The 10,571-nt window shown below is 48.5% G+C and overlaps 1 protein-coding gene across 3 annotated transcripts; it reads right to left on the bottom strand.

The window, feature by feature from the left end:
- Positions 1–67: 67 nt before the first annotated feature.
- On the bottom strand, positions 68–8,757 carry katnb1 (katanin p80 (WD repeat containing) subunit B 1). 3 transcript variants are annotated; one of them, XM_032561679.1, is made up of 20 exons: positions 8,527–8,756; positions 7,949–8,053; positions 7,733–7,863; positions 7,393–7,510; positions 7,226–7,326; positions 7,072–7,113; positions 5,946–6,029; positions 5,639–5,754; positions 5,160–5,231; positions 4,941–5,091; positions 4,670–4,860; positions 4,452–4,597; positions 2,366–2,416; positions 2,092–2,156; positions 1,831–2,016; positions 1,613–1,762; positions 1,466–1,542; positions 1,101–1,175; positions 914–1,030; positions 68–847 (listed from the first exon to the last, which is right to left on the bottom strand). In XM_032561679.1, exons 2-20 carry the CDS (start codon positions 7,986–7,988, stop codon positions 706–708), a joined length of 2,055 nt encoding a protein of 684 aa, XP_032417570.1. In that variant the 5' UTR covers positions 7,989–8,053; positions 8,527–8,756; the 3' UTR covers positions 68–705. The 3 variants fall into 3 exon arrangements, with proteins under 3 accessions (XP_032417570.1, XP_032417568.1, XP_032417569.1); XM_032561677.1 differs by having other exon boundaries at positions 7,226–7,510; positions 8,527–8,757; XM_032561678.1 differs by lacking the exon at positions 8,527–8,756 and adding an exon at positions 8,189–8,477 and having other exon boundaries at positions 7,226–7,510.
- Between the last annotated feature and the right edge of the window lie 1,814 nt (positions 8,758–10,571).

The raw sequence follows: 10,571 nt of genomic DNA, 5'->3' as shown, positions 1-10,571 counted from the left end.
TGCTGCAGATTAATCTGCTAAATGTTTTCCTACAAGAAAAAACAAAATTTCAGCAGATGGAAAAAACTCAGGAAAAACTTATTTATTTATGCAAAATAAAACTAAACTGTCCAGGTGAGACACCTGGACGCTGCCAGCTGCAGCTTTTGGTCAGAATATTTAAAAAAAAAAAAAACTTTGAATTTCTATAAACAACCTGAAAGAATCAGATTCTCACTCTGGGATTACAGTTTATGAAGCAATAATCCAGATTAATCTTCAGTTGCAGAGCTTCCAGCGTTTTCCTTTCACAGCTCTATCGGCCAATCAGACGATCCGGCCGGTTCCTGCCGTCCAATCATGGAGCAGCTTCGTGCATAACGAGCCAATCAGCTGACACCAGGCTGCAATATATCGGGTTACTGAGCTTGTCGGGTGCAGAGGTTCTGATCTGCTGTCAGAGCCGACGGATCCGGACCGGGCCAAACGGGTCGATAAGCAGAACCACGCTGCTGCTTCATGAACGGTTCTGATCCGGTTCAATTCAAAGGTTCTTCTGAAGTTCTGGAAATGATTTAATTAGAAAAAGCTTGAACCGCAGAAATAAAACAAACTGAACAGACCCGGTTATGGAGCTCCGGTCCGGTTCTGGAGCTTTATCCAACATTGAAACAGTAAAACATTGTTGGTTCTGTCCAAAGCGGTTCTGGTCCGGTCCAGAGCGGGTCACAGCGCCTCATCCAGCGGCGCCATCAGCAGCTGCAGCTCCTTGAAGGCGCTGCCATGGCGACCGGTCTGTCCGGCCCGGTTCTTCACCACGTTGCTCAGGTTCTTCAGGTAGCGGCAGCACTCCCGGCACTTCTGGTGCCTGCAGACAGAGGTCAAAGGTCAGAGGTGGGTCGCGGCCCTGCGCCGCCCCCTGCTGGTGACTCACCGCTCCTCCCCGGTGATGTCCACCCCCACCGCCGGCGACGCCCTGAGCGTATCGCAGATCAGAGTCCAGAAATGTTTCATGATGAGCTTCAGCGACGTGGAGCCGGTCTGCATGTAGCTGCAAACAGAACCAGGGTCAGGTTCTGGTGCTGACCCAGACCCATCCCCTGGTTCTGGTTCTGTCTCACCTCTCGTATTTGCTCTGCAGCAGCTTGTCGATCTGAGGGAGAACCGTGGTGCAGAGGTCCAGTTTCCACAAGGAGCTGAAACAGAACCACAAGCTGCTGGTTCCGACCCAAACGCTCCCAGGAAGGATGGAGCGCACACACTCCGCCCAAAGGGAGACGCTGTTTTTGGGTCAGGGGTCAGATTTAGGACTAAGGTGTGAATTGAGTTTTGGTTGGGATGAGGATTAAAGTTGGGCTGCAGAAATGAATGGAAGTCAATAGAAAGTCCCCATAAAGACAGACATGCAGGGGTGTGTGTGTGTGTGGGGGAGGGTGTGTGGGGGTGAGTATGTAGGTGTGTGTGTGTGTGTGTGTGTGTGTCTCACGGCTGCAGGTTGACGATGTTCAGGACGTCCACTACGATGGACAGATCGTTCATGGACACGGCGGCGTCCAGAGCGCTCTGCGCAGACAAACGGTCCTTAGTGTCAGGACAGGAAGTAATCAGATTACTGTGGTGGGCGGCGGCTCACCTTGACGTCGTCGCGGGTCCAGACGGACCGGACCGTCTGCAGGTTGCGCTGGCGGCTGCTCAGCATCACACACATAGTGTCGTGACCTTTGTTGATCTGTGCCAGAGCGCTGTCGTCGGTGAGAGCGCCGCCCCGGTGGTTGGCTGGGGACTGCAGCCAGACACGGTTAGCAGCGCTAACAGGAAGTTCTGACGGCTCAGAGGAAATGGAAAGCTCACCGGCAGGAAGTCGGCCACGTTGAGTCCCAGCGGCTCGTTGCGGCTGCTCGGGATCACCCGCGGCAACGGCGGCGGCCTGGTGGGAGGGGCAGGCTGGCTGCTGGGGGCGGGGCTACACGGCTTGGTGAAGGCGACCACTGTGGGTTCGACCCTCTGGATGGGGGTGGAGGTGGCGAGGGGCGGAGCCTGAGAGAGCAGCGAGGTCACATGTCTGTGGTCCAATCAGAGCAGGGCTGCAGAGATGATGCTGCATTCACTGACCTGCTGCTTGTCGGGAGACGGCAGCATCATGTCCTTCAGCTGCCGGCCGACGACCACCACGCTCTCTAACAGGAACAGGAAACAGTTACAAACACGCCCAGCTTTTATTGTGAAGGGCTGTAACCACAGCTGGGTTATTCTTGCTGAGTCGGACCAAACCGGCCAGCAGAATCCCCCTTCTGACCCCTGACCCTTGACCCGGGCAGGTGAGACTCTGCCTGGGGAAGGAAGTAATCAGATTACTGAGGAGCAGCTGAGTTCCAGGAAGACTCACCGTCTTCAGGAGGAGCAGGAAACGGCTCCGACATCCTGGGAGGAGTTTGAGCTGAGAGACACAAACACACCTGGATGGTTAGCAACAGGTAGATGTGTTACCTAGCAACAGGTAGTTAGAAGAATTATTAATACCGTATTTTTCGGACTATAAGCCGCTACGTTTTCCCCACGTTTTGAACCAGGCGGTTTGTAGCCGATGAGGCTTTTCATTGGAAGTCAAAATTGTTAATCAAAGAAGAAAGTGCTGATTTTCATTTAGAACAAGCTCATGCTAGCAGCCGGCACGACCGAGAAATGTTTTCAAGCCCTCATCATGGAAACCACAGGAAGGAGTTCATATGAAGCAGCTTTAAGTTGAAGGTTATCGAAGTGGCAGGACAGGAGGGAGAAAGAGCCGCTGTTCTGCCCGTGAGCTCGGCCTGAACGGGTCATGGTTCAGCGTTGGACAAGCAGGGGTGCGTCCTAATAGATCCAGCAGGTTTATTAGGGCGCAGCCCTCTGCTGCCCCCTTGTGGAAAACCGAGAGCGGCGGAGAGACCAGCGGCTTGTATATACACGTTTCCAGTTTTTTATTAAAACCTTTGTGGGTGTGGCTCACAGTGGGGGGGGGCTCTGTAGTCCGGAAAATACGGAGAATACAATATTCTAATTGATACTCCAGTAGTCCAATTAATACTAATTGATAATTTAATATTCTAATTAGGCCTGTCACGATAGCAAATTTTGCTGAGTGATTAATTGTCTCAAAAATTATTGCGATAAACGATAATATTGTTTGAAGACCTTTTTACACTGATTTAATGGAAATGATGTAATAATGATGTGATTTCCTGCCAAAGATAGATACACTTTATTTTCAAAAGAATATTTAACACTGGAGCTGATAAACTAAATAAACAAAACAACCAAAAACAAAAATAAAATGGATTCTCAGTCTCCATTAACAAAAAATGTACTGGAAAAAAACCTAAACAACATAAAGCCAAAGTGTAAATAAATACTGCATTCAACCAAAAGACTGCAGATTATGAAGTCTGTATATTATGTTGCCCTTCAGTAATAATTAGCTTTAAATAGAGAAGATGGGCACATCGACTACCTGATGCAATAGTTCACACTACATGATTTTTTGCTCCTATTTTTCCAATTAAGACAATCTTAAAACGTTGGTCTTTCTAAGATTGTGTGGTGTGTTACGGTAGATCCTCGTTGCCGCTCCGATCTAAATCAGGATTTTTCCCCGACTGGGATCTTAACGCAGCCTGTTGAATGTGACAGGCAGCCAATCAGAAAGCAAGGATTCTCCTCTGAGGGGAAATTACGGAGGGGAATCCCAAACAGCTGACACGCCGCAACCGGAAGTCCAGCTGACATTGGAGATGATATGTGGAAACAATATTAATGTTTATTCAACATGCAAAGAATATAGAAATGACAAGAGGAGGAGTTGGAGCGAAATTGCTACCGCAGTTGATAAACCCGGTAACTTTTCAGCTGTTCTTCGTTAACGTGACGTAAATAGGTTCTAATGATTTTCATTCAGTCAGGACTTTACGCTGACACTAGCCACACGCATTGCAGGTAGATTGTAGTAAAGCATTGATTAATGCTGGTTTTAAAATTAGTTCACTGAACTTGTAGCCATTATTTTGTGCCCATTGTTGGACACCACACGGCAGGAACCCGATGGAACCGTTATAGCTAGGATTTCTGTCGGTTTTGAAAATGAGCCAACAATCGGCTGGCAGCTCTAAGATCGTGTAGTGTGCGCTGGGCTTTACACTAAGGAAATGAGGAAGGGAGGAGTCAGTGGAGAGCACCGGAGTTGAGCCTTTTTTCATTCAGTCTCATTAGCTGAAAGAGAAAAAGGTCGGAAGAGACAATAGTGCCGATAATTAAAATGACGTCGATAGCTTTAATTTATCGTACGATTAATCGATTTATCGTTTATCGCGACAGGCCTAATTCTAATGAATACTCAGGAACATGACGGCTGCACTAGGTGAGTATGAGTGGAGCGAGGGGCGGAGCCTGCAGAGGAAGGGGCGTGGCCTCGCCAGGGGTAATTGCTCTGTTCCACCTACAGATGGCGCGTTTGGGCTGGAAGATCTCTCTGTAGTCGTCGGCGTTGTGGATCTCGGCTGACGGCTGCTTGTCCTCCGCCTCATCCTCGCTCTGGCTCCGCCTCTCTCCGTCGGGGCTCCGCCTATCGGTGTCTGAGCGCTTCATCCTGATGACATCACAGCAGCCGTTAACCCCGTGACATCACAGCCCCAGACGATCGGCGCCCCCCGATGCCGACCTGTGGGAGCTGCAGGCGGTGGCGGGTCTGTCGTAGTTGCGCCGCAGCGCCGCTCCTCTGGGTTCCGCCGGATCGGTGAGCGGCCGGTCGTCCCGGACGATCCCCTGGATCACGGCGCCACCGCTCCGCTTCACCCGCTTCAGGTCCACCACGAAGGACGAGACGCTGGACAGCTGGTGGGACACGCCGATCTGAGGGACGGACAGAGACGGCGCCGTTAGAGACGCTGGCAGGGGAGGGGGCGGGGCTACGCAGGGGCGGGGCCGCTCACCAGCTGCTGGTTGCAGACGGCCAGGTCCGATACTTTTCCCCAGCCGACCGGAACCGTGTCGAAGCATCGATCCGGTTCCCAGCCGAAAACCCGCAGGGAGTCCGAGGCGCCGCTGTAGAGGCAGGAGCCGTCCGGGCTGAACAGCAGGCACCTGGAGGAGGGGTCAGAGTTCACCGTGGCGTACGGGGCGGGGTCAGAGGTCAGGCTGATGGAGCTCACCTCACGGCAGACGTGTCTCCCTCCAGAGAGCCGACCCTGGTGAACTTCTCCAGGTCCCACAGCTTGATGCTCCTGCAGGAGACGGGAGGACACTGAGGCCGTCTGACCCGGTCCAGCAGAACCGGGCCGACCAGAACGGTTCTACTGGACCAGACCGGCTTTCTGTGCTGGACCAGCAGAGAGGAGCTCAAACGGTGAGGAGGAAGGAAAAGATTTGTAGTTCTAACAAATAAAAATCTGAAAAGTGTGGTGTGAATGTTATTGTGATCCAGCAGCAGGTCAGGGAGGTTCTGGTTCTGGTCGAAGCAGGCCAGGTTCTACAGTAGCATTAATGTGTGTTAGGAGCACACCACACTTTTCAGATTTACAGTGGATCTGTTGAGACCCAGAATCAGTTTCTTCCTCTTCAACCTTTGACCTCTGGTCTTCATGGAGACAGAGGTTCTGACAGAGGTTCTGGAGCTGGAGCGGAGCCGGACCTGTCGACGCTGCCGGACGCCAGCAGGTACTCGTTGGGATGGAACTGGACCGCGCCGACGGCCGCCGAGTGCGACTTGAACTCGGTGATGGTTTTCCCCTGGAACAGGTCCCACAGCTGCAGAGACAGAACCAGAACCAGCTGAGCGGAACCGACTCGGTTCTGTCTGAAGTTACTGAAACAGCTGCTGAAATCAGAACCCGGTCAGAGTTCTGCTGGATTCTGAGGGACTGGGTCAGCTTCTCAGACAGCAGCATGGTTCTGATGGGTTCTGGGTCGGTTCTGATGGGTTCTGGGTCGATGTTTACCTTCACGGTGCAGTCGTCGCTAGCCGAGGCTAACCACTTCCCGTCCGGACTGAAGGCCAAACTCCTCACAGCGTCTGTGTGACCCTGTAGAACCGAGCCGACATCAGACAGAACCCGGTTCTGGAACACAGAACCACTAAACAGCAGAACCTCTGACTGTTCTGATCCAGAGTCCACAGCAGGTTCTATCAGAACTTGAACTGCTGGTTTTCTCTGATCCAACCGATCCAATCCAGAACCTGAGCCAGCAGCTTTCCTGATCCACTGACTCCAGAACCCATCCAGAACCTCCGGGTTCTGACTGGATTAAAGTCTAATAAGGTGTGTTTAGTCCAGGGGTCTCCAACCTGTGGCTCTGGGGCCAAAAACGGCTCTTTGGATCTTCCACCGTGGCCCTAAATAACTTTTACTAATTATGAGTCTAATAAAAATGTTGCTGTTAATCGTGATCAATTATTTCTCAAGACAGAATGACTAGAAATACCAGAAATATTGTTTTAGAGCTAAACATTTATTTTAAAACTAAAGTATATATTTCTAAAATATATTTTAAAGGTCATGTAAGATTTTAAAGTGTTATTTAGCTGGTTTACAGACCTTTAATGCAAAGATGCTTATTTTAAGGCATGTTGTTAATTAAATCATTTCATGGAGAAAAGTTTTAATATTCCTTAAAGAACCAGCAGCTGAGAGGCAACAAGGAGCTGAACTGGAAACTTTATGACGAGTATCTTATTATTTCTATTCAGCCTAATAAGTTCCTGTCTTGTTATGTTGTGTAAATATGTCTCATAATGCATTTATTCAGTCAGTATAATAAAGCTGACCCAATAAACTGTTAAAATATAAGGAAGTGTTTCTTTTTTGTAAATTCAGAATGTTATAAAAAATGTTATGGAAAGATGGTGAAGCTAAATGTTTCACGTTGCTTCACAATGGGAAAGACTAATTCAGAGCCAGAACCAGGCTTCTACTGCAGGTGGTTCTGGATCAGGTGGTTCTGGATCAGGTGGTTCTGGATCAGGTGCTTCTGGATCAGGTGGTTCTGGATCAGGTGCTTCTGGATCAGGTCACATGCAAATTCTTGGACCACAGAGAACTACTGATCTGGATCTGAAGATCTGACCTTGTAGCGAAACACGTATCCTTTCCTCCGGACGTCCCAGAGCTGGAAAACACACCAAGACTTATTACACACACAGAAACACACACACACACACACACACACACACACACACACACACACACACACACACACACACACACACACACACACACACCTTTATGTTGGTGTCCACAGAGCTGGAGGCCAGGAAGTTTCCAAACGGGTGGAAGCCGAGACCCGTGATGTTCGCTTTGTGTCCCATCAGAGTCCGCAGGACTGAGGACAGGAAGTAGCAGGTCAGAAACAGGAAGTAGCAGGTCGGAGGACAGGAAGTAGCCTTACTCTTGGCAGCCTCCAAGTCCCAGACTCGAATGGATCCAGACTGGGAACCAGCTGCAACCTGCTCCTCTGACACGCTGAACTGGACGCACTCCACCGGGTTCTTATGACCCGTCAAGCTCTGAGAGAGAAACGGGTCAGAACCGATAATGGGTCAGAACAGAGAACGGGTCAGAGCCAAGATGGTTCCCTCCCCGTTTGTAAAGTTAACAGCAGATCCTGGACCGGACCTCCCAGTTCAGAACGTAACCATGTTCTGATATCTGGACTCGGACGGCCATCCAGCCTGTTTGTGAGCGGACCGGACCTGCTGGGTTCTGGTTCCGGTGGTGCCGGGTCTCACCATGACGCAGTTGGCCTTGCTGACGGCCCAGATGTTGACGCGGCAGTCCTCGCCCCCCGTGGCCAGCAGGCGGCCCGAGTTCTTCCCCAGAGACAGGCAGGATACGGTTCTGGAGTGGGCCTCGAACTCCTCTGAGGACAAACAGGACGACACGCTTCAGAACCAGAACCCATCCTGACTGGGCTGCATCAGAACTCTCCTCCGGGTTCTACTCACGCAGGCGCCATGAGATCTTGGTGCTGCTGGCAGCAGCCATATTGGGACAAACTGGGCCGGTTCTGGAGTTAAATCATTAGGACCTCTCCATGGAGCCTCTTCCTCCTGCAGGAAGTTAGAACAGAACCGGATCAGAACAGAATAAGGTTAGAACAGAACCAGAGAACCGGGTCAGAGACAGAACCAGGGCACCGGGTCAGAACTGGAACCAGGGTATATGTCCGGGTTTAGTTTAGATACCTCAACCCGATCCAGAAGTTCTCCACAGATAAGAGATGTTCATGTTTCGGGTCCAGATCGTATTAGCACAATAGGACTGGTTCTGATTCTTCCACTTAGCCCATTTCTGCTCAGGCAGCTGGTTCGGTTCGGGTCAGTGAACATTGGACTCTTAACTTCCTGCTTAGAACCAGAACTGTTCTGCAGGAACCAGGTCAGGAAGGTTCTGACCCAGTTTGTTCCCACTCTGGACCCGGAACCTATCATCACGGAACGGTCCTGTTGGACCGTGATTGGTCGGTTTACTCCAGGTGCGCCAGTGGCTGGCTCCTCTAACGGAAACCAGCAGGTAAACCTACCTGAGGGTAACCAGCTGGTTAGCAACTGCTAGCTAGCAGGTCGAACCGGAGCAAACTGGACCGGTTCTGACGAGTCCTCCTCCCGGTTCGGGTCTGCGGGACGCAGCGGCACCGCTGTTCGGGTTAAACCGCCTCCAGGAGGTTCCGAGTCCACACTTCTGCCTGTTGACAGGCTGTTTGATCTCTGCTGCAGCTTAGCAACCGAGTCAATACGTCACTTCCGCTAACGTAAAAAACTAGCATTTTTCTGTCCAACTTTATTAACAATGAATTCAGCGAACAAACGGAGAAAATCTAATTATTTAATCAATACGAGTTAATTAAAAAATACTTATAATCGAAAATATCAAATAAAGAAATACAAACTAAAACAAAATAAAATATGACAAATTTTTCATTCTCCTCTACTTACCGATTGTTTTATTAGTCTTAATTTTTTAACAATGAGAAATCACCAACAGTAGAAAATACAAAAACACAAGTTTTATTAATCAAACTAATTCGATAAAAACGTTTCGTCAAAAGCACAAAAATGAATGAAAGAACACAACTACTATTACAAATAAAATAATAACTTTGATGATTATTGTTATGGATCTTGTGGAAATTTGAGAATTGAGAGTGGAAGGTTGGAGAAGAAGTGTGAGGTCAGAGGTCAACCTGGGCCTCCGTTCCAGGCCGTCTGGTCTACCCCCGTTAATAATGTATTATTATTACTTATTAATGTCCTGGCTCGAATCTAGTCTTCAGCGGAGAGGGCGCCCCCCACTAGGGGGCGCCGTTTCAACCAGCGGAAATCAGACGCCGGCCTGCAGGATTTCTTTTTTTAAATTATACATAAACTTAGAATATTTAGAGAAATCTCAGTTGTTTTTGGAAGCAGTTGGACGTTTATATATATGTATATATGTAAATGTATATATGTATAATCATTTTATCCTGTATCTGATTTAACTTGTTTGTATCTTGATAAAATTTTTCAAATTACATTTTGATTGAATTGAGAAAGAGTTGACTCTTCAGTGTTTCTTCAATAAACAAAATACATTTATTCTGCTTAGAGTAATAAAGGCCTGTCTGAGGTTTTAGTGTTTTTAGTTAAAGTTTCTATTTGAAGGAAATATTAATAACCAATTACATTTAAATATCAAAGTAAATATTTTAATGGTTAATATGTATTATAGAATAAATAAAGTCCTTTTCTTATTATTATTGTGCTGCCGAACTTTATTAACGAGCGACCCGAAGACATGAACCACGTGACTCCATCTGACCCCGCCCCCGTTTCCTGTGCCTGCTGACGCACATTCACCGGAAACAGCGGAAATCCTACTTCAAAATAAAGTTCCCGTTCAGAGGAGCCAGCAGGGACTTCATTCCATTAAAGGAGAATTAAAATGTGATTATAGCAAGGAGTCCAGGTCTTTGAAGAACGTTCTTGGTTCTGAACCCGATGACAATCATTTGCTTTGGATCAGAACTGACGGATTTCTGGGCGATAATAAAAAGTCAGAGATGAAAACTGAATTTTTATCTGCAGTTTATCCTCCAGAGATCAACTTCCCAAGCTACAGAATTTCTTTTTGAAACTCAGAACAAAGATTTTGTTTGAATGAAATGCGACTGGTTCTTAATTTTTCACTGAATCTGGAGGATTTGGGGTTTAAGATGACGATCGATCTGTTGAGATCCAGCGGATCCGTCTGACCGGAGGTCGATCATCAGAGGTCAGAGAAGCAGCAGAACAGGCTTTAATGCTGTTCAGGTTTCAGTCTGATTACGGTTGCCTGGCGACAGCTGCACATAAACATGGTTATGTGAGCAGCAGCGTGTGCTGCTGACAGCAGATAACAGAGGAAAACACAGAACAGGAGAGTAAAGAGAAGCGGGCCGAGAACGTTTCCTTGAGGAACACCAGAGGTTATTATTACTATTATTATTTGAACTTTGACAGCCGGTCGGTTCTGGTCCACTTCCAGGCGGGTCGGAACCAGCACAGCTCAGCAAATGGGACTGTTTTATTATGAAAGGAGAGTACTGGAAGT

Source organism: Xiphophorus hellerii, chromosome 4 (assembly GCF_003331165.1).
Source record: "Xiphophorus hellerii strain 12219 chromosome 4, Xiphophorus_hellerii-4.1, whole genome shotgun sequence".
Lineage (NCBI taxonomy): Eukaryota > Metazoa > Chordata > Actinopteri > Cyprinodontiformes > Poeciliidae > Xiphophorus > Xiphophorus hellerii.
This window is presented reverse-complemented; position numbering and strand designations above follow the sequence as displayed.